The sequence below is a fragment of the Hyperolius riggenbachi genome, chromosome 5, assembly GCF_040937935.1.
Source record: "Hyperolius riggenbachi isolate aHypRig1 chromosome 5, aHypRig1.pri, whole genome shotgun sequence".
Lineage (NCBI taxonomy): Eukaryota > Metazoa > Chordata > Amphibia > Anura > Hyperoliidae > Hyperolius > Hyperolius riggenbachi.
The window spans coordinates 307,985,405-308,009,955 of NC_090650.1; the positions used below are offsets into that span (position 1 = coordinate 307,985,405).

The following is a 24,551-nucleotide window of genomic DNA, read 5'->3' on the forward strand; positions in this document are numbered from 1 at the left end:
ACCATACATAACCCAGGTACACCAATACAATAATAGTCTTACATGTAGTAGTCTCATACTGCTGCATTCACAGCTGCAACATCCCTGGTTTGATTAAGAAAAAAAACTACATATTTAAAGCTGCTCTGATGTAAAGATATTTGTGAATAAATAATATAATTTTGGTATGTTTGGTTACATTTGGATCATAAAATTGTTAGGAAAAGAAAAAACAAACTATTTGTGTAACCACTTTTCATTACTACGTGCCGTCCTGTGATTTAGAAAATTACATTCTCTTTTTTTTCCCCCACCATTACTTTTGTGTATAAAATAATAAGTATTTCTTCTGTTACGTCAGTAGCCCGAGTCCAGGAGAGGCGGAGTCTGGAGGGCGGGCAGATTAGGAGAGGAGAACCCTTCCTCCAGGAAAGCGATGCATGTTTCACAGCACTGCCATGGCCTGATAGTGTTAATAAAGGCTATGTCTTTAGCTGGGGTCTCCTTACTCTCAGATCAGGGTTTCTTTCCAGTCTTTAATTGGCGATGGTCTTACTTGCTCTTTAGTCTTGTCTTTAGGTGCTTTTGTGTCAGAAGCTGTGTCTCTCTGCAGCTGGGCTCTGCTGCCCGCCTTCCCAGACTCTTCTTCCTGCAGCTGCTCAGACATCATGCGCTGCATCTGTAACAGCCTGAGCTGAACTCGCAGCTCTATAATGGCCTCTCTCTCTTCGTGAATTGCCTGGTTCAGATGGTTGTTCTTGACCTGCACAAAACAGTAACATTCAGTATAAATATCAAACAATCCAGAGAATGAGGTGCTCTAATAGAAGAGATTCTAAACACTTCTGACAGCAGACAAGTGCACAAAATCTACTGAGGAGCTGGTAAAGTATAGGAGAAAGGGAAGGAAACTGAGTGAATTCTGTGTACAACAAATCATTAAAGAGCAGATCTATAAAGGAGAATTTATGACCAGCACTTTCCCTGTCTGACAACACATACAACTGAGCAGTGATAACATTAACCACTTGAGGACCCACCCTTTACCCCCCCTTAAGGACCAGCGCTGGTTTGATTGATCTGTGCTGGGTGGGCTCTGCAGCCCCCAGCACAGATCAGGGTGCAGGCAGGGAGATCAGATTGCCCCCCTTTTTTCCCCCCTATGGGGATGATGTGCTGGGGGGGTCTGATCTCTCCTGCCTGCTGTGGGTGGCGGGGGGGGGCACCTCAAAGCCCCCCTCCGCGGCGAAATCCTCCCCCTCCCTCTCCTACCTGGCCCCCTCCTGGAGATCCGGCTGCACAGGACGCTATCCGTCCTGTGCAGCCAGTGACAGGCTGTCTCCTGTCACATGGCGGCGATCCCCGGCCGCTGATTGGCCGGGGATCGCCGATCTGCCTTACGGCGCTGCTGCGCAGCAGCGCCGTACAAATGTAAACAAAGCGGATTATTTCCGCTTGTGTTTACATCTAGCCTGCGAGCCGCCATCGGCGGCCCGCAGGCTATTCACGGAGCCCCCCGCCGTGATTTGACAGGAAGCAGCCGCTCGTACGAGCGGCTGCTTCCTGATTAATTAGGCTGCAGCTGGCGACGCAGTACTGCGTCGCTGGTCCTGCAGCTGCCACTTTGCCGACGCACGTTATGAGTGTGCGGTCGGCAAGTGGTTAAAATCACTGACATGGTAATTAACCCTTTCCACATCCAGTCAGAGACCAGAGACTTTTTTTCACAGAATCTGATTTGATCACTGCTTTGATCACTGTGGTTGGCTCACAGTGATCACTGTGTCACTAGGACAGCCAAGTGAGTGGTCTGCAGCGGCTCCAGAATGACGAGGATGCCCCTCCGGCAAGTGATTGAAATCTACACTCTGGCAGGGATAATCAGGGCATAGATTCCAACCAGTTAGGTCTGGAGGATATTAACATCCCGCTATAATGGCATCTCTCAAGAGTAGGAATATATTAGGCAGCAAATGAACAGCCAGTTTTTGAAGGTGAGGTTTTAGGAGCAGGAAAAATGTTCAAACATAAGAAGCATCTGAGTGACTCTTCCAAGGGCCAAATTGTGACACTTGGACAACTGGGTCATGACGCCCCCAAAACAGCAGGTTTGTGTGTTGTAAGCACTAACGGCATGCAGCGGTTAGTACTTACCAAAAGGTGCCCAAGGAAGGACAATTGGTGAACTAGCAACATGGTCTTATGAGGCTGTGTTGTTCCAGACAAGTCAGAGTGCCCATGCTGAGCCCTGTCCACTGCTGAATGCAACTACATTGGGCATGGGAATAGCATAACTGGACCATGCAGCAAGTAAAAGGGGAAGCCCTAGCCTGGCAATCCATTTTCTTTGTCCTCTAATTTCCCCAGATGTCAATCTGACTGAGGATCTCTGACAAATCATGTGAGACCTACACAATATTCAGCTGATCAATGTGTATATTAAGACACTTGCATTGCTTAACAAGTAACCAAAGACAGAGCAGTATGGTTGGAGACTGGGGTCTCGTGATACAGGGTACTGGGGATGGAAGCCCTTCTTTTAGCTCTACTTTACTACTTCCCCTTTCAAATGCAACCCCCTGAGCCATCGGATGAGATACTAAACAGAAGATTCTGCCTCAAACTGAGAAGGTCCTATATTTACATTTATACATCAAGAATTATAATGCTTTCAATCTGGAATGCATCTGGTTATTACGAACAATGTAATCCTCCAACATCTTCCGTTTCCTAAGGTCTTTATTTGTATTTATGTAGCCATCAATAAAACTTGTTCTGAATCTTGTATATTGGTACCCAAGTTTACAGATAGCAGCATGTGCTGCACTTTGATTGTACTTGAATTTGTTTCCAATAAAAGATTTACGTTGCTGTAAACAAATACAAATAATTTGTGTATTTATTGTGATGCACAGGGAGTATTTGATTCTGATGACTGACAGATGCTGGCCCATCCCTGCAATCTACAGCACTGACGTGAACGGGACTGAAATCTCAGCAATAGTGGCGTTTCACTTTAAGCAAACAAAACATGTTAACTACGACTGTTTAGCAGGTTAAATCCCAAAAGACCTTTGTGGACAATAAACACTCTCTGGATTCCCTGTAAACAATGTTATAACAGCTCACAAAAGCCATGGCTTTCACTTGGCTGGCACAAGACTTGATCACTAGGTGGCAGTGGTGGTCTCTCTGCGTTATACAAAGACTTACTTCCAGCTCTTCATTCTGTCTCTGAAGATCCTCCAGGATGATCTGCAGCTCTTCCTCATCCTCGCTTTCACTCTCACTCTCCGAGGAATACTCTTCTGTCTCACTGCGGCCGTGCTGGCGGCTGCAAAACAGTCACCAAACATTAAACTGATAGCAGACAATTGCATTTATGTATCACATCTACAAGACTGGCAACTGATCCTCCCAGTAGATGAGTGTCACAAAGAAATGCTATGTCCAGTATTTCATACAGTTTCTTATGCTTAAAGAGAAACTCCAACCTAGAATTGAACTTTATACCAATCAGTAGCTGATACCCCCTTTTACATGAGAAATATAATGCTTTTCACAAACAGATCAGGGGGCGCTGTATGACTGATTTTGTGCTGAAACCCCTCCCACAAGAAGCTCTGAGTACCGCGGTACTTTTGGCAGTTTGTTACAATGTAACAAGGCTCACAGACAGGAATTAGCTGGTTACAGCTGTCTCTAACAGCCAAAACAGCTAGGAGCAGCTACATAACCTGCCCACAGTAAAAATGTCACCATGTAAATCGGGGAGAGGAAAGATTTTACAATGAGCAAACACTGACTAAATCATTTATACATAATAATGGTAAAAAATGAAGCACTTTTTTTACTACATTATTTTCACTGGAGTTCCTCTTTAACATCCAACAGCAGAATTTGTTTTTCTTTTTCTAGTTTTGGAAATCTTTAGAAGCACTGTTTGTTATTGCTGTTTGCATCCCCATTGTGCAGTTTTCAGTTACTTCTTATTTAACTTGTGGGTGAAGACGTGAGAAGATCTCCTCCTCCTCCTCCTCACCCACAAGAGAAACAAAAGTTTGCTTTCCTAAAACAGAAAGAATTTGCGATAATTCAGGTTGGAGTGAGCTTGAGATGCCTCCCAGAGCAACACTGCTGAATATATGCAAATTAACCATTGTACCCTTAGAAGCTAAACATACCTCCAGAACCGCTGGAATGCAATGATGTGTCAGCTTGTTAACTTGTTCAGAGCCATAATAATCCAACATGTGATGACGCAACTACACACTGAAAGTACGGAAGCCTCTGAGGACTGCCACTATAGCGGCTGAAGTGTATCGGTATTTGTCAGCTGGGATCGGGCTGCGGGGCTAACGCTGGGCAAGTTAAAAGTGTAACATTGTGAATGATGACAGACACATTGTGGATCGCGTGCTGCTGCGAGACACGCTGGGGGGGGATTACAGATAAAAGAACGAGCACTGTGAATAATTACAATGCCATGTGGATTGCGCTGCTGCAGGGCACGCTGGGGGGAGTAAAGATCAAAGGAGCACAGTGGATAATTACAATGTAATGTGTATCACTCTGCTGGGGGGCAGGCTGGGGAGGATTAACCATCAAAGAACCAGCATTGTGAATAATTACAGTGGCTGCTCCTATGCCGCTTAGAAACAATGTGGTTTACCACCTAAGGTAGGGAGTTGTTACATTCGGACTATAAGACGCAGTAACTTTTTCTCCCCACTTTTGGGGGAGAAAAAGTGCGTCTTATAGTCCGAAAAATACGGTAACTGAAATTCCTCCAACAGAGACACAGACAACAAGAAAAACGTGACAAGTTCTGGGGCTTTTTAATTTAATTTAATTTTTTTTTTGCGGTCTGTAATCTTGTCCTTTCTAAGGAGATTTTCCTCACTTTCTCTATTTTATGATGCCTAAAAAATAAAACTTCTCCTAAAAAGGACTCAGACTGCAATAACAATCTTACATAGTTAATGACCTTTCCTGATTGTTTAAAAAAAAAAAAAAAGTTATGGGTAAAACTTACATCAGAATTCTGGAAAAATATTACGCTAGTATTACCTTTGAATTTCAGAAATTTCTGCTCGAAGACGATCAATCTCTTCCTTTTCTGTTGCAATTTGTCTTCGCAGGAATTGCTCCATTGAAACCAGCTCTTCTTGTTCTGTTAATATCTCGTTCTCCTGATCAGACAAGAGCAGAAGATATCAGTGCAAAGACCTAGAAGGGACATTCCCACCATTCTCATCAGGCATAATACTCTAATATGTTGGGAACTAAAGCAAATTAATAAACTCTGGCATGAGGATGGTCTCAGCTTGTAGAAAGAATAAAAAAAATAGAAAAGCAAGGAACCAAAACATCCAACAATTTTAAAAGTCGCTGTGTCATGTATAACTTGCACATTTCTGTGAAACAGAGTTCCTCAACGCCAAATAACTACTCAGCCCTCTTTATCTGGCTTTCACACTGAACTGAAAAGGCTCTTACAAAACATGGCCAATGACTTCCTCAAGCTGTCATCTGCTTCTGACAATGGTGGTTTTACACTCCAGACCTTGTAGTCAATCATTTATGGCTCTGCCCTCTCTTGGCTCTTTTCTTAATTCTTGATCTTTCATCTGCTTTTGGCATTGTTGAACAAAAGCTGCTCCTCCAGAAACTCAGATCCTCAAGTCCCTTGGACGACATTGCCGGGGCAAGGCTGACAGATGCGTCACTAGGCTGCAGGCTAGCAAGGTGTTCTGATGCTATGCTGGGAAGGGGGGGGTGCAGCACAGGAGTCACAGGTAAGTGGGTAGAACAAGTTTGTGTTTGTATATTGAGGTATAGTACAGAATTAGTTGGGACTATTTGCAATGGTATCTCCCGAGCAGCCAGAAACTAAATGTATTTGGTCATTAATCCAGCATTTACTAATCCCCGTAGCGGATAAATGAGATTTTTCCGTGTGTTAAAAAAAAAAACACAACAACAAAACAACAAACACTTCAATTGTACTTTAAAACACACTACTTCAAACACACCTTCCTATCTGCCCTCATGTCCCAAATGTTCATTACTAAGCAACTTGAGTCCCATTGTAACAATATTTATTACCTTTAGGCTAATTTCACACCAGGACGTTGCGTTAGAGGGGGCGTTAAGGTCGCATAACGGCCCCCTAACGGAACGCCTGGTGCTCTCTGCTTTGGACGTCAGAGTGAGCCGCGTTGTGCAGCTCACTCTGGCGTCAGTGATGCCGTGATGCGCACTCTTGTGCGCATGCGGCATCACGTGGTCCCGCCGGCCAATCGCCGCACAGAGCGGCCGCTCCAGGAAGTAAACACTGCACGTCACAACGTGCAGTGCATATTAATTAGCCATGTGCCTGGCCGCTCTCCGCTCCTCCACAAGATTACTGAGCATGTGCAAGCAGTCTAACGCGGCTCAGCCGCGTCTAAAGTACTGCATGCAGTACGTTGTCTTGTGACGCAGCGTTACAATGTAACGCAACGTGGGCACTGTGAACAGCCCCATTGATTTTTCATTGCTGTTCTGTGGGCTGCGTTACAGGCTGCTCTAACGTGCGCCTGTAACGTCCCACTGTGAAACCAGCCTTACATATACTTGTTATATACACACACACAAGCTTGTCATTCCATCCTTATTTATTATACAGCACTTTACACATTCTAGATTAGAGGTGAGCACACTTTTTGACTTGTGAGCTACTTTTAAAAATTATCAAGTCAAAATGATCTACCTACATACAATTTTAGGAGCACACTTGTATATACAGAATGGAAAATGTAGTGTGGTCGGGATCTACCATGAAGTCCTTTGCGATCTACCGGTAGATTGTGATCTACTCAATGGGCATCCCTGTTCTAGATGATAATGTCTAAAGAGCAGATAATGATATTTTATAAAGCTAATGCATTAGGGCCAGGGGAAAACAAAATCAATTGCATTTCCTTACATGCAGAGACATGTTTTTATAATGTGCTGAGGGGGTGTCTTAACAGTAAAATATACATTCTTAATTCTGGCCAAGGCCAAGGTTCTGATGCAGTGTTAAAAAAAGGAAATCCAGATAATTAATGTTATTAGATTGCATATTCTGAATTCACAACAGCCCACCATTAATATTTTTTTCTTATGGTTTCCGTGTGTAGCACTGTCAACTAAATAATGCTTTTCACTCAGACCACAATTCAATCTGCTGGAGGCTCACAAATAAATGGTCAGCGACATCCCTTACTGACTTGTTCTGGTGGGTGAGTGTATATTGTCATCATCATTTTCTGCTGCCTATGTGTGTATGGTTTACGAGTCTGAAAAGCAGCTAGCTTTACTGAAATAAAGCACCTTTACACAGCCTAGGATCAAGGGAGCAGATGGACAGAGTAGATCTCGCTGCTTTGTAGTGAGGTTTAGGGTCACCAAAGGCAAGGAAAAAAAAAACAGTGAAAATTAGTCACTACAGCTAGGCCTGGACAACAAGTGGCAGTCTCCCACAAAGCTAGAATTCTATAGGCTAAAGGCTCATACACACATCAGACTATAGTCTTTGGAAAATGAAAGATCACAGACCAATCTTACCACCCTTCATGTAGTATGAGAGCCATACCTACACAGTCTTTTCTATGGAGCTGAACTCCACATCAGAAAAAAATCTTTGCAAGATGCTGCACACACAGATGCTGTACAGACACAAAAGATCTGTAGCTGCAAAAGATCTGTTCCTGCCAAAAATCCAGTCCTGCAAATTGCAATGATAGTCTATGAGATCTGCAGATCATCATACACACATGATTTAACTGACATTCATCTGCAGATCAAGCAATCATCCGCAGATCTGAAAATCCATCCTGGTGGATCTGATCTGCAGATGAATGTCAGTTAAATCATGTGTGTATGATGATCTGCAGATCTCATAGATTATCATTGCAATTTGCAGGAATGGATTTGTGGCAGGAACAGATCTTTTGCAGATACTGATCTTTTGTGTCTGTAAAGCATCTGTGTGTGCAGCATCTTGTGCAGCATCTTGCAAAGATTTCTGTCTGACGGGGAATTCAGCTCCATAGAATAGACTGTGTAGAGTATGGCTCTCATACTACATGAAGGGTGGTAAGATTGGTCTGTGATCTTACATTTTCCAAAGACTATAGTATGATGTGTGTATGAGCCTTTAGTCCCAAGTCTGAATACAGAAACCAGACAGGAACTTCCTCATGCAGAGGCAGAAAAGGAAAACAAATAGATCTTCAGAATGATCATCCTAATGGTGGCCATACATGGTACAATTTTTCATTTTTTTTCCCGATTAGATAATTTAGTTCGATTATTCCGTTAGATCGAATATAAAGATTTTTCCAGCATGTCCGATCAGATTTTTCTCAAAAAAACGGGATAATCGTTTGAAAATATTTTTTTTTTTTCGATCAAGAAATTCAACTTTCATTCAATTCGATCATTTAGATCGAATAAACGGGAAAATCGAACGTTATTGTATCGTGTATGGGCACCATTATGAAGAACCTGAGATTAAACTGTAATAGGATATGAATGGTCGTGATGACAGTCCCTGTAAAGATCATGAACCAAGGCAAATCGCACCTGTGCAAGCAATATGTTAAGGACTTCCTCTTCATTTTCAGTCATTTCTTCTTTGGACACATCTTCCTTCGACAGGCTGGCAATTTCCTGGGCAATTTTTGTTTCACAGTCCTACAAAAAAAATAAAGAGAGCATTGCGCCGCATCCTCTAACACTTCTTAAGAAAGGTCCGGCCAAGCACCTTATTGGTGATCTATATAAGGAGATGGTGTTGTACAATGCACTCGACCGCATGGAGCCAGTAAAAGAAAAATGGTTGAAAGACGGGTTGACACTACAAAACGATGATTGGGAAGATGCGTTGGAAGCCCCCCAAAAAGTATCAGTATGCATTAAAGATAGAGCCACCCAGGTATATATTCTGCACCAAGCATACCTCACCCCCAGCAGACTAATTAAATATAAACGTGATACCTCAGATACGTGTCCTAAGTGTGGAGCTCAATCACCTTCATTCTTTCTTTTAATATGGCAGTGCCCCCCAATTAAATCCTTCTGGCTACAAGTTGTAAACTTTATACATGACAAAATGGGCTGCCCAGTAACCCTTGACCCTCACCTATGCGTACTGAGTATTATCTCAGATGAAGGTCTACAACCAAACATTAAAACATTTATGCATGAAGCTCTGTTTGCAGCCAGGCAGGAGATTGCACTTGACTGGCTAGCAACCACATCCCCCACTTTTGCACGGTGGCAGAAGAGGCTAAACAGGGGACTGCCTTACAAAAAACTGGTATACCAGCACAGAGACCGCCTGAAACAGTCTCATTTAATCTGGGACAGATGGGAAGATCGATAATTTTGATATCCAAACAACATCATCATTAGATGTGACACTCCAACAATGCCTTACTGTTAATATAAGTTACACCCACGTACCTCCCAGCTCTCCATCCCCGAAGCATGTACCAGCTAGCATGCCCTTAATTGTAAAATGTATCGTATTCGTACACTCAAGTGTACATGCTAGGGCACACTTTTTTTTTATTAATAATGCATCTTTGTAACTCGTTTACATAAGCTTCTGGACATCCATGTAATACTCGCTTGTGTTTGTTTTGCTATGTATCTGTAATGTGAATACATCCATTGCATTGTATACTGTATACCATGTTATACCTGTTTTGACCAATAAAACCTTTCTTTGTTTAAAAAAAATAATAATAATAAAGAGAACAGAACTGCCAATCAAGTGTGATTAACTGGACTTAAAATGGACCCAAATTAAAAATACAAGATTTCAGAAATAAAATCTATTTTCTAAATTATAATAATAATAATAATAATAATAATAAATAGCAGCCTTTTTTCAGCTGCATGATGACAAATATAACATATTCTACATTAATTGGTGGAACTCCTCTCTTCCTTTCATATTGCCGGGACAGAATCCAGCAAACTGGTGGAGTAGGTGGTGTCCGGCAAAGGAGGAATTGCTAATGGCTGCCACCTGTATAACCCTAGTTATGGAAAGAGAAGGGTGAAAAGCATGCACTGAAATGCTCATAGGCTTAAAGAGAATCTGTACTCTAATATTCTTACAATAAAAAGCATACCATTCTATTCATTATTTTCTCCTGTGCCCCTCTGTGCTGTTTCTGCCACTCTCTGCTGCAATCCTGGCTTGTAATTAACAGTTTTAGGCAGTGTTTACAAATAAACTAACCAGCTTCTAATAGGCTCAGCTAAGCATAGAGTGTGAGTCATTCAGAGTATGCAGGGGGCCTGCAGAGGGTGTGTATCGCTTCTACCAATCACAAGCAGCCCTGCACATTCCACACAATCAAGCTTTAGCCCGACAAACAGGACAGAGGAAAGATACATTGATTTATTACAGAGACAGTGCAGTTAGGATAGACTGCAGTAAGCCAGAGCAGATTAGAACAGGCATAGGAACTTATAGGATAGAAGAACTAAGGCTGAAAAATTTGTTACAGAGTCTCTTTAAAGAGTGTTCATCTTTGTATGTGTCAGAGTGGTGCAACTAAATATTTTGAATTAAAAAAATGTTTAGTTTGGGTCCGCTTTAAGCCGCATCTACACAATACAATGTTTTGCCCGATTTAATTCATTAATTTGATTCAATCCAACATGTCCAATCGGGATTCGATTCAATTTGCCATTGCAAAACAATGGCAAATTGAATCGAATATAATCCCGATCGGACATATCGGATTGAATCGAAACGGACAAAAAAAATTGTATGGTGTAGATGGGGCTTTATGGATATACTGTGTTTGTATAGTCTTAATGCAATCTTTTAATAGACTTAACATTGATCAGGAAAGACAGTCATCGATCTCTCTGCTAAGATCTCATACAATATCAAGTGGCAAGCAGGTAAACCATTGATATCTGGTAGATATTTATAGTTGATCAAGTAAAAATCTAATGACATTATGTGTTTTGTTTCTCCTCTGGCAGGAATGTTTTAGGAGATTCTTGTATGCCAAGGTGGCCCACAAAATGCACAAAGGAAATTGTAGCTGTTGGAATATTAGATTATACACATGAGAAGTATCAGCTAAAATTATCCTGCCAGTTTTAATGAATACAGTATTAAAAAAAGTTTATATTATTCCATATTCACGAGTAAAACTAACATTTTGGGAAACTGTTACCGGTACATTTCCTGGTTACAAATGCAGCACAGTGGTGGAGTCCGTCCATACTGCAGCAAAAAACGCAGCATTTCCAGGAACGGAATTAACCACAAAGACTGACGGTAAATGCAGTCTATGTTATTAATAGGATGCATTTACACTACCAAACGGAAAGCAGGACAAATTAAACGGACTGCAAATGCAAAGTTCTGTCTGCATTTTTCCACATCCTTATTGCAAACGTTCCACAAACGCAGGAAATCAGACGCAATGAACAGGTGGTGGGAACAGGTGGTGTCCATTAGGGTCCTCGCTACAATAAAACTGATCACCTGTCCGATAAATTTTCAGTTCCACAGCTGCCGTTCGGTCCACTGCAGGGCATCCAAGCACAACAGAAGCATAAGGCACCCAACTGGTTTGCAAAAGGACCAATGGGAATCATGCTGCACCAGGGAAATTCGAATTGGTTTATGGTGGACCATTGAGAATGCTCCCTGTTGCGAAGTAGGATCCACATTAGGGGTTCTTTTACAAACCAACAGAATTGCTTCCTGATCTCCTGGATTGAACAGGGATGGCACAGCCGACGGGAAAAGCTGCAGAAGTTACTGGTGAATGAGCGGATGGATGGCCCCGGACATACGCAGTGGATGGAAACAGCAGGTAATGAGAGTGACGCAGTGTGGACGCAAGCGCATCCTGAGCAGATGCACTTAACGTGCAGTTTCCACATCTGCAGCATTTGCATCACAGTGTGAATGGGCCAGTTTCTCTCATTATTAGGCTGATTTCAGAAAAGACCAGCTGAAGGAAAAAATAAAAAAAACGTAACCAACGAGATCTTCCAGGGCTATCTAAAAATATACAAAGTCAGCTATTACCCTGCTGCTAAGGTTTCCATCATGAGTTATTTGCAGTAATTAATAGATTTTGGTGCTGAGGAGCCCCTTCCGTTCTGCATCTCTGCCATTTTCATCAGCATTAGGCTGCATACACACCACTCATGATACAAGTGTAGACCAATGATAGGAAATGGAAGCTTGGGACCGCCAGAATAAGCCAAGGGGCGGGAGGACCCAATCTCCACAGGAACAGCTGCTACAGTGGAGAACATAATTCATTACCATAGATAATTCATAATGGAAGTTTAGCAAAGACTTGTTTGTTGTTAGGAAGCTCTGGGAGACCTAATAGCTGGGTTTTAATGCATAATTTCAAGAAAACACTTGTACTAAGTCCTTGTTGGATAAGGGTACACCCAGCATTACTACACACATGGACGACATATGACGGAATGATTGTCATAGTACACTCGCTGTTTTGCGATGTGTTAAAGGAGAACTCCACAAATTTTTACAGGATTGGTCATTGTATTGTGCAACATTCTTAAAAAGTGTGCCCAAGACAAGACCAAACATAAAAAAAAAAAAAGTATACATACCTGGGGCTTCCTCCAGCCCCCTTCATATCGTTGGCTCCCTCTCCGTCCTCCCTAATTCTCCGCTAGCTGGTTAAGTAAATTCTTCAGTAGGCTTCAGTCGACACATGCGCAGTCCGGCTACACGCACACCCGTCACACTTCTGTTGACAGGAGCACGGCTGGGCCATACATGCACTGTACGTGGCGACTACAGGAATTACCGGGCCAGCTAGCGGAGGATTGAGGTGGTGCGGGAGGACAGCGAGGGAGTCATCGGACTGAAGGAAGCCCCAGGTATGTATAAATTATTTTTTTGTTCTTGTCTTCGGTTTCCTTTAATTTACATCTTTAAAAATATTCTATTTCAAAAGTTATAAGTTGCAAACTTTTTTTTATTTGCCTCAAACCCTTTCTAGTGACTTATCTGACTCATGTCGCTCCTCTTGTGTCACCATTCGCACTTGTTATGTATGCAAGTTTGTACCAGCATCTTATTTATTGTACAGAACTGTGTCATATGTTGGGGTTTTTAAAATATAAAGGAAGGAGATTAGCAATAGAATAGACTGCTTAACTGTGACTGAACCAGAGGGAAGTCATCCTAAAGTGGAATTGCAGTCTGCCATAACAGTTACCCTACTTGCTTTTGTTCCAAAGTAAGGTCATCGGTGTAAAAATCACAAGTCCCCCCAAGCACAGAATATAGCGGGGCTGGGAACTACCATTGTAATGGATGCGTTATCTCAAACTCATTCAGAAAAAAACCTTACAGTGAGGAAAACTTTTTTGCTTACAGCCAAGTCTGTTTGCCATGCTGTGCATCAGGGAGTTATCTAATGGATAATCTTATGAGCAAAGTGAAACACAGCAAGTGCAAAACTATTTAAAGGACAGCTGAAGAGAGAGGTATATGGAGGCTGCCATGTTTATTTCCTTTTAAGCAATACCAGTTGCCTTGCTGTCCTGTTGATCCTCTGCCTCTAATACTATTAGCCATAGCCCCTGAACAAGCATGCAGCAGATCAGGTGTTTCAGACTTTAAAGTCAGATCTGACAAGACTAGCTGCACGCTTGTTTCTGGTTATTCAGATACTACTGCAGAGAAATAGACCAGCAGGGCTGCCAGGCAACTGGTATTGATTAAAAGGAAATAAATATGGCAGCCTCTGTATAGCTTACTTCAGTTCCCCTTTAAGATCAGAGCATTCAGATGTAAAAGCGCATGTTCTCTAGCATTTGAGGAAGCGGGTCTCTGCCAAATGTTTGTACCCAGTTGTGCTGAAAGGTGCGTACACACGCACTACTTCCGTTGGCGGAAGTAGTGTGTGTGTACGCACCTTTAAAAAGTACAGTTTTATAAGGTACAGTGTACCTTGCTCATTTATGAAAAGCTTTATGGAGATGAAGATTTCATTTTTCAGCACGACCTGGCACCTGCTCACAGTGCCAAAACCACTGGTAAATGGTTTACTGACCATGGTATTACTGTGCTCAATTGGCCTGCCAACTCTTCTGACCGAAACCCCATAGAGAATCTGTGGGATATTGTGAAGAGAAAGTTGAGAGACGCAAGACCCAACACTCTGGATGAGCTTAAGGCCGTTATCGAAGCATCCTGGGCCTCCATAACACCTGAGCAGTGCCAGTGCCACAGGCTGATTGCCTCCATGCCACCCCGCATTGAAGCAGTCATTTCTGCAAAAGGATTCCTGACCAAGTATTGAGTGCATAACTGAACATGATTATTTGAAGGTTGACTTTTTTTGTTTTAAAAACACTTTTCTTTTATTGGTCGGATGAAATATGCTAATTTTTTGAGATAGGAAATTTGCGTTTTCATGAGCTGTATGCCAAAATCATCAATATTAAAACAATAAAAGGCTTGAACTACTTCAGTTGTGTGTATTTGAATCTAAAATATATGAAAGTCTAATGTTTATCAGTACATTACAGAAAATAATGAACTTTATCACAATATGCTAATTTTTTGAGAAGATCCTGTAGTTCCATTTCAAGGTACTACAGAACACAAAGGCTTAGCCAAGTCATTGGTGCAGAGGTCTACAAACATCTTCTAAACGTCCACTTAAAACCCCACCCATAACACACAATGGAAAAGATTGCTTTTATCAATATTTTGAAGAAATGTGTATAAGTAATATAAGTCATGTGAAATGAATTGCAACAATATGCTGCAGCTTTTATCTAGCCCACAGTGTACTTTGCAGTGCTTTCAGTGGTGAGCGCTTGGTCGCTGTTGAACCAAAAACCTTAGTGCTTCTCCATATTCTAAATGGGTAGCCTGTGGATATAGATTAGGAAGTGAATGTGTAAACTGGTTCAAGTAAACTGACAGCATTTTACAACAGCCTACTAGCAGAGAAAAATACAAGCGGGTCCATTATAGATCATTACCTCTGCCAGTAAAAGTTCAAGCATGCGTTTTTAAATAATGGTGCCATAAATCCATCGGGTGGAGTTCAAAGAGATGGGTTATGCAGGGAGGAAGCCAGGCAATGGATAGCATGTGAAATAGGTGCAGCTGTGCCGGGAAAGTGGAGCCCAACACATCACATGGCACACTATTCAGCATGCTGGGCCTTTAGCCAAGAACCATACAAGGGTGAGCCTTGTCCATTCTCTGTCATTATGCATGTTTGCTGTTAAGACATTTAATGAAGTAGACAAGCTGAGCCTATGAGCATTACACACCTGCCTTTTAGCTTCTCGCAACTTCCTTTTTAGAGCTGTCAGGATCCTCTGAACCTCCCAGAGCCGTTCTTCTTTAGACAGATCTTTGATGCCAGCCTGAAGATCTCGGTGCAAACAGTTCAAGAGAAATTCCTGTGCAAAGCCAAGCACAATACTATTAGTCATATGGTTGAGTTTAATAGATATTCTGCACTAGAATTTTACTTGCTGATTTACCTGACTTTTAAGTACGTTTACTCTAGTTTCTGATTAGACGCCAAAACAGTTTTCAAAACTTCTTTCGGATGCCACAGACAACACAAAGCCAAATGTTGTCACACATTCCCAAAGGTATTTTCATTAAATAGGGGATCCAGATGCCCTCTGACCTCCTGTTTTAATGATTGCCCTTGCCTTGTGTGGTTAATGGAACTTGAAAAGAAGTTCCTGCAACTTGGGGCTGCTCACATATACTCTAATGCTGGACATACACGGCACTTTCTTTCCTTATCAATCAAGCCGCTGATGGGCTCGATTGATAATATCAGACAGGTCCGATGACCTGCCGGATAGATGCGGACAATAGCGGGGAATCGAGCGGCTGATAAGGAGCGCTGGCGAGTACAAGCGGGAATCGATCCGCGCGCACCAGGGCTGTGGAGTCGGAGTCGGAGTCGTGGAGTCGGGCAATTTTGGGTGCCTGGAGTCGGAGTCGGGAAAAAATGCACCGACTCCGACTCCTAATGAATTTGTAACTGTAATTAAAATAGAAAATATGATAAAATGTTCTATTTCTCAGATAATAGTCATTAAAAATAATGTATATATACAGTAATAGCTGTGCTTAGTCCACAAAAATGAAATAAACCAATCAAAATTAGTTACTTGTGCTGCTGCAATAAAGCAGTCCCCGTATTTTTAAGGTCAGATATACATATCTGATTGTGACTGTATATATGATGTGTACACAGGAATCTCTTATATATACTAAATAACATCTATGCTGTAAGAATAAAGCCGGATGTGTAGCTGTGTCACTAATAGAGATGGTCAACGAGATGGAAATAATTCTGCATTGATTCTGATTTATGCAAATGTATGCACTCCCTTTGCTGATGAAATCAAATAATTTGATATGTTGTTAAAATTTGGTTTGGTGACTACAAATTAAAGGGTAACTGAGACGGATGAAAAGTAAAGTTTTATACATACCTGGGGCTTCCTCCAGCCCCCTTCAGGCTAATCAGTCCCTCGCTGTCCTCCACCACCCGGATCTTCTGCTATGAGTCCTGGTAATTCAGCCAGTCAGCGCTGTCCGTCCGCATGCCGCTCCCACAGCCAGGAACATTCTGCACCTGCGCAATAGTGCTGCACAGGTGTAGTATGCTCCTGGCGGCGGAGTGTGTGCATGCGCACTACGCCCGACTGGCTCAAGTACCTGGACTCATAGCAGAAGATCCAGGTGGTGGAGGAGGACAACGAGGGACTGATTATCCTGAAGGCGGCTGGAGGAAGCCCCAGGTATGTATAAAACTTTAATTTCATCTGTCTCAGGTTTACTTTGTTACACAGTAGTACTATACTCTACATATGCACTCCCCACAGAGCTGCAGGGAATCCACTGAGAATGCTGTGCACATTGAACACAGAGGTGTTGTCTGTTTACAATCTCCTCATTCCCCTGCAGAGTACCTGCACATCATTCTTACATGTACCCACACTTACATTGCCTAGGGCCTGATAGATGTTCTTTGTTCCGGTTTGTACCTTTTACAAGTACTCTTACCAAGGACTAGTTTTAGTCTAAAGGGAATAAATATAGTAGTCTACATATCCTTCTCACTTCAGTCGTCTTGTAAAATTCCTAAGCGTTGGCAGTTAAGAGACGAATTTCATGTTACATACTTTTAATCAACAAAATTGTAATATGCAAATTAGAGGAGTCGGAGTCGAGGAGTCGGAGTCGGTGGAATCCTAAACTGAGGAGTCGGAGTCGGTGGATTTTTGGACCGACTCCACAGCCCTGGCGCGCACGTGCGGACGAGCAGGGATGCACCGGCCTTGAGCCAGCGGCTCGATCCGGCGCATGATTGCATCCAGAAACGTGCAGTGTATGCCCAGCATAAGGCTAAGGGTTAAATACAAGGGTAATTCAGAAAGTAACAACGGTTTGCTTTTATCTGCTACACAAGCAATTCTTTCTATGTAGTTTAACTTGCCTCTATCAGGTTAAACCCTTCTTTCCCTGCACTGCTAGTCACGTCACTGCAGAATGCCGATAACGGTTTGTTCAGCAGCATTAACATGAAGATAACCCTTCCCCCCATCCCTTACATTAAGAGTGTTACTGCTACAAAAAAGGAATTGAAAAATATATGCTTAACCACCTCACCCCAAAGCGTTTAACCTAACGGACAAGAGCGATTTTCACCTTTCAGTGCTCATCCCTTTCATTTGCCAATAGCTTAATCAGTACTAATCACAATGAAATGATCTACCAGATATCTTGTTTTTTTCACCACCAATTGGGCTTTTTGTGGTTGATATTTGTTTTCAGTAATTAATTTATTTTCTATGCATTTTAAAGGGAAAACAAGGGAAAAATGAAAAAAAGACACTATTTCTCCAATGTCATCCCCTATAGTTTTAATATAAACACTGCTACTGTACATAAATCCCACACATTTTATCTGCCTATTTGTTATGGTTATCACAAGATTTTAATTATGTCCCTAGTACAAAGTATGGTGACAATATATTATTTGGAAATAAAGGTGTATTTTTTCTATTTTTTTTCTCACTAATCTCACGTGCACAGCGGCAGCAGCACTGTCTGACTTATTAAAACGTCCTGGAGCCGTTAAGAGGCTCTAGCAGGACGTTTTTATAAGTCAGCTTGTCATTAAGTGTTAAAGGGAACCCAAGATGGGGTATTAGCAAGAAAACATACATACCTGGGGCATCTTCCAGCCCCCTCCGGCCCGATTACCCCCACGCCATCCTCTTCCGCCTCTTTGTTCGCCTGTATATGGCCCCGGAAAGTCCTCCGGCCCAGGGCCAACTGCACATGCGGGGCCGTGCGCATGCTCCCACCACGTTTATGTTGCAGGGAGCGTTCTGCGCCTGCACAGTACTACTGCAAAGGTACAAAATGCTCCCAGCAATGGGAGCAAGACGGGGAAGCACACCTGGCCGGACTGCGCATGCCCCGACTGAATGATTTTGCGGGCGCACGTTGCCGGGCAGCACCTGCGCACTAACTTGGCCAACCCAGAAGTAGCTTTGGGGGGCCTTTAGAAGGTAACAGTGGGGGACAGAGAAGAATGGGGGAGCAGTGGGCATGAGGACTGCTTGCTACACATGCCTGCTCTCCCAGTTTTTAAAATTTAGGAGCGCTAAGGTATCCTTTAAAGTCTAAAACAATGGTGACTGAACTACCCATATGAACTTAAATTGATATTATATTATTGCAAAAAGAAGTGAACACAACCTGCCGTCTGATTTCCTCTTTAATCGTCTCTAGTGTTTCCGGCAGTGCAGGCATAGTGGCCATATTAGACCAGCGAAGAGGTTTTGTCACTTTCTTAATTACTATTCCTCCAAACAGTTCTTGGACGTGGGTAAAAAACACATACAGGACGCGGTTACTGATCTGAAAGGAAAAAAATGAGACAAGTTATTCATGGTTTTCCCTTGAGCAGGATGGCTCCATGCTACAACCATCAATTTCTCATCTAAAGGGGGCGAATTACAAAAAGGAAAGGTGCTGCGCAAATCAATAAGGTTACTCTACGTTCACTTTAAACAACCTATCATGCGCAGGGAAGTCAAACAGGAACTGGATGAAGTGAACGTTTGCATAGACATGAGTAAAGTACAATAGCTGCTTGGGGCCATCCTTGGTATTACAGACTATCCTAAACAGTCTATCCTAAACAGCGAGTTCATACAATCATGAATTCTTCATCAGAAACTTTGTTTACAATGCACATAGAAATAATATCACTCCTTTAAAATGTTCACAATTTGTTGCTTTGCAGATGCAAAAGGAGGTTTACCTCAAAACATTTTTAAAGCTGTGATTATACAACAATGCACCGTATTTTTCTGCAAATAAGATGCACAAAGGATCACCCTTCTGTGTCAGTACTCTGTGGAACCCCCTTATGCTTTAACTACCTAAAGACCCCAGGGCCGCCTAATGCCTATTGGCATCAAGTCCTGGGGCCGGCTATTGCAGGAGATCGCGCGTGCATCTCCGCTTGGAAGGTGGAGCTCCGTCCTGCCTTCAGTCTCCCAGCTGCTCGGAGACTGTTAGACGGTGAAACCGCCGTCTAGTAACTGTGTACAGTGCTGTGATCTGCAGCAGCGCTGTACACAGCGACCCCAACAACAGGAAGCTCTGTTGGTGGGAAGAAAGGGGAGAGGGGGGGGGGGGGGGAATTCACTTGTGTGCCTTAAAGCTGCAGTGGTCAATTAAGTAAAAAATGGCCTGGTCTGTAGCGGGGTTTAACACTGTGGTCCTCAAGTGGTTCATTATAGCCTTTTGCACATCAGGGGCCTTATTCAATTAACCATTTCTCCTAGGAGATAATTTGTAATCCTCTCTTTTTTTGTAGGTCTGTTTTTATCATCATTTAAAGAAAAAAAAACTAGTACATACAGTTTCGATATCACAATCATAATATTCAATATATCTTGCACTGAGAAATCATGAGATCAAACATACTGTAATAATAACAAGAACAACAATCATTGTCAATCCTTCTCATAGGCTTAGCTATAGCTAAGGGGAAGAATAGGAAAACAAGGATTTATCCTTATATGATAGTGTTGAATAAAGAGCAATATCAAATTCTGTAAGCCCTAAAACATAACTAAATAAAACAAAAATACTGTAACACAACTCGATAAACAAGTGAAAGTGCCTTCCTACTAGCATTTTTGCCATATAATCATATTATTGTTATTATTGATTTATAAAGCGCCAACATATTCCGTGGTGTTGTACAAAGTAAGAAACACATGGGGTTCATAATAATACAGACAATGGTGTACACTAATATACAAGATACATAATTAGTGACAAAATACAAAAAAAATGATACAAAACAGAGAATACAAAATATCGAATTGGTAATCACAGTGATAAAAGTAACAAGATGAATAAAATGTATAATGATTTCCAAGACACAAAAGGGGGAGAGAGCCCTGCCCTTGCGAGCTTAAAATGTAAAGGGAATGGGGGAAACAAGAGGGGTAGTATACGATAAAATATATAGAGGCAGTGTGTTTTAGGATACGTAGTAGGAGTGCTATTTGGTCTTAGGACAAAGTGGAGTGGCCTAAGGTTGCGCATATGCTTGTCGGAACAAATGAGTTTTTAGAGAGCGTTTAAAGGTAACAAAGGTTGGCGAGTGAAGATGTATTGTGGGAGGGCATTACAGAGGAGGGGTGAAGCGCGTGCAAAATCTTGTAAACGAGAATGTGAGGAGGTGATTCTAGAGGAGGACAACAGAAGATCATGTCCAGATCTGAGATTGTGACTGGGTTTGTATCTGGAAATTAGTGAGGATATGTATCGGGGAGAGAGATTGTGGAGAGCTTTGTAGGTTAGGGTTAGGAGTTTGAACTGGATCCTCTGGTTAATTGGCAGCCAGTGAAGAGCTTGACAGAGAGGGTCAGTAAAGGAAGATCGAAAAGAAAGATGAATGAGACGAGCAGTTGAGTTCAGTACCGGCTGGAGCGGTGCCAGTCTGTTAGAAGGTAGTCCACAAAGTAGTATGTTGCAGTAGTCCAGACAATTATAAGAGCATGTATTAACAGTTTTGTTGCGTCTTGAGTGAGAAAAGGACAGATGCGAGATATGTTTTTGAGTTGGAGATGGCAGGAGCTGGTTATGGAGTTAACATGAGAAATAAAAGAGAGATGAGTCGAATATTATCCCCAAGCACCGTGCTTTGGGAACTAAAGTTATGGGAGTGTTATTAACATTTATTGTTACTTCAGGCAGAGAGGTGGACAGAGACAGTGGAAAAATTATTAGTTCTGTTTTACTCATATTAAGTTTTAGGAAGCGAGAGGACATGAAGGAGGATATAGCAGACAAGCAGTCAGGAACAAATTTGAGGAGGGAGTTAAGGTCTGGGGTCGAGAGGTACAGTTGTGCATCGTCTGGATACAGGTGGTATTGAAACCCGAATGAGTTGATCAAGTCACCAAGTCCATTCATGTAGATGGAAAAGAGGAGGGGACCAAGGACAGAGCCTTATGAAACCCCAACAGACAAAGCATGAGGAGAAGACATCTGATCTGAGTAGGAAACTGAAGGACCTTCCAGAGAAGTAGGAAGATAACCATGTGAGAGCGAGGCCCTTTATTCCTACATTTGAAAGTATTTGTAAGAGTAAGGTGTCATCGACCGTATCAAATGCTGATGACAGGTCAAGGAGGATGAGTATGGAAAATTGACCTTTGGATTTAGCTGTAAGAAGGTCATTGGCCACTTTGGTAAGGGCCGTTTTCGTGTAGTGGTTAGAGCGAAAGCCAGACTGGAACTGATCAAGTAGGGAGTTAGCAAATAAATAATGGCTTAATTCTGCATGTATATGGCGTTCAAGTAGTTTGAATGCAAATGGGAGAAATGGCACTGGGCGGTACTTGGCGAGTGTGGTAGGAGCTAGAGATGGTTTTTTAAGTAGTGGTGTCACAACAGCCTTTTTGAGTGGGGACGGAAAGATGCCAGTGGAGAGGGACAGGTTAAATAGCGATGTTAGTGCAGGCATGAGAGATGAGGATAGCTGTGGAATGAAATGGGAGGGAATAGGATCCAAAGAACAGGTGGTTAGATGAGATTTGGATATTATAAAGGAGAGAGAGAATGTTCAGAGAGTGGAGAGAAGGCAGTTAGAGAGCAGTCAATGAGAGGTGTGGAGGTGGGCTTTGAGGGCTCCGTGGAGAATTCACTTCTGATTTTGTCAATTTTATCAGTGAAGTATGTTGAAAATTCTTCGGCTGATAAAGGAAGATGAAGGGGGAGGAGGAGGGGGATGGAGAACGGAGTTGTAGGTGCTGAACAAGCAGTTTGGATTGTGTACACAATCTAAACTGCAGATATTAGGGAAGAAAAATAGGACTGTTTTGCCACAGAGAGTGCGTTTCTGAAGTTGTTCAAGGCTATTTTATGAGATGAAGTCCTCACTTGTGTTACTTTTCCTCCAAGGCCGTTCAGCTGCTCTAGTGCATCTTTTTAACTGTTTAGTGGCTTTGGTCATCCAGGGTTGGCGACTGACACGGTGAGGGCGGACATTGACGAGGGGGGTGAAGTCATCCATGACTTTTGTAATGGCGCTGTTGTAGTGTATAGCAGCTGAGTCTGGGTCAGTGAAGGATTGTGTGAGGAGAGGTGCCAGGGCATCAGACACAGATTGCATGTCTAGATTGCGATAGTTTCTGCGAGTATGTGAGTGTGCTTGTGTCAGGGTGGTAGGAAAAGAGGAAAAGAGAGAGAAGTTAAGTAAGTTATGGTCAGAAAGTGGTAGTGGATCATTAGTAAAGTCAGTGACAGAGCAGAGACAAGTGAATATGAGGTCAAGCGTATGGCCATCAGTGTGGGTTGAGGTAGAGGACCACTGAGACAAGCCATATGAGGAAGTGAGTGATAGAAGTTTGTTGGAGACAGCGTTATTGGCATCAATAAGAATGTTCAAATCACCCATAACGATGGTAGGGATGTCAGAGGACAGGAACTGGAGAAACCAGGCAGAGAAATTATCTAAGAAAATAGAAGTAGGGCCTGGGTGGTGAATAACTGCAATTTGGAGGTTCGAGGGAGAGTATAGTCGGACTGCATAGACTTCAAAGGATGGCAGGAAGAAAGAAGGAATAGGAGTGAGAGGCTTGAAGGAGCATTTGGCTGAGAGGAGAATGCCCATACCACCACCATATTTATTCCCACTTCTAGCAGTGTGGCTAAAGTGGAAACCTCCATAGGAGAGGGCGGCAGGTGAGACTGTGTCAGAAGGGGTCAGCCAGGTTTCAGTGATCCCAAAGAATGTGAAAGCCTTGGAAATGAAAAGATCGTGGATGAAAGGTAGTTTGTTGCAGACTGAGCGGGCATTCCAGAGGGCAGCCAAGATAGGACGGGGTGTAGGGGGAAGGAGTGGAATATTAATAAGGTTACAGTAAGAAGGAGGGGGATTTGATTTGTTGCAAACAGTGTGATTAGCAGGGGGGAGTGGGGGTCCAGGGTTAGGTGAAATGTCCCCAGCAGCAAGGAGGAGTAGGCAGATAGAGCGGAGCAGAGGTTGCGGTGTAGAATTATATTTAGACGTAGTGTGACAAGGAAGGTGAGGCTATAAGTATAAGAACATCTCATGAGAGGCGAGGTGTGGAGTGGATAGAAGGGATGGTGAAATGTACAGCATATTGCTGACAGCAGAAGGATGTAGTGTGTGAAGAGATTTGAGGATGATTTTGATGCACAATATTTCAGAATTCAAAAGACCTGCAGTTGTGTTTGATTTTTATATAATACAGCCCGCTCCTAGGATAACGCATGGTATAATAGTTGGAAGGTACTCATATCTGGTCATTCAAAGACAGTTCATGATTAAAATCCCAGTAGTCCCAAATCTTTCGAAACTGCATGTCTCGTTCTTGTACCAAGGATGTTAAATGCTCTAACATATCTAGTTTTATTGATAACATCTACTATTAATGGCGGGGTCAAGCTTTTCTATTTAGTTGCAATAGCAAGTCTAGCTGTGGTTAATATGCGATTCAACATTTCTGGGGAGTGCTTTTTACAATAAGAGCAAGGTTTAGCCAGAATGTATACCCAAGGATCTTGTGGGATATCTTTATGAATAACCTGAAAGATGAATATTGATACTTCAGACTAAAAGGGTCGAATTTTAGAACAGAATCAGAATGTGTTCCAGAGAACCCTTCTCCCCACAGTTCCTCTAACACCTGTGTGAAACCCGGGGGTAATAGATATTCAGACAAGGGTGTTGCACCATTGAAACATTATCTTATAGATGTTTTGCTTGACCTTCAAGCATGTAGATGTCCACCTGGCATTTTGCCATAGGTCTTCCCATTCCAAAAGAAATCAGCTCCTAGAACCAGCTCCAAGTTCCTTATATATCTATGTTTCATGAAGCAATTGTAGGATGGAATACAAAGTATTGCTAAAACTCCATAAGGGAGGAGAATGGAGAATCACCTGTTATTTT

At 42.4% G+C, this 24,551-nt stretch overlaps 1 protein-coding gene across 2 annotated transcripts in view; it reads right to left on the reverse strand.

The window, feature by feature from the left end:
• Window positions 1-219: 219 nt before the first annotated feature.
• The window catches only part of RALBP1 (ralA binding protein 1), an 81,726-nt gene continuing 57,394 nt past the window's right edge, over window positions 220-24,551 (reverse strand). For both annotated transcript variants that reach the window (XM_068237172.1, XM_068237173.1), the window contains exons 5-10: window positions 18,803-18,964; window positions 15,334-15,465; window positions 8,593-8,703; window positions 5,050-5,171; window positions 3,193-3,313; window positions 220-742 (exon numbers count right to left, since the gene is read on the reverse strand). In XM_068237172.1, the coding sequence (XP_068093273.1) occupies window positions 491-742; window positions 3,193-3,313; window positions 5,050-5,171; window positions 8,593-8,703; window positions 15,334-15,465; window positions 18,803-18,964 (900 nt within the window). In that variant the 3' untranslated portion in view covers window positions 220-490. The remainder of the gene's footprint in view (window positions 743-3,192; window positions 3,314-5,049; window positions 5,172-8,592; window positions 8,704-15,333; window positions 15,466-18,802; window positions 18,965-24,551) is intronic.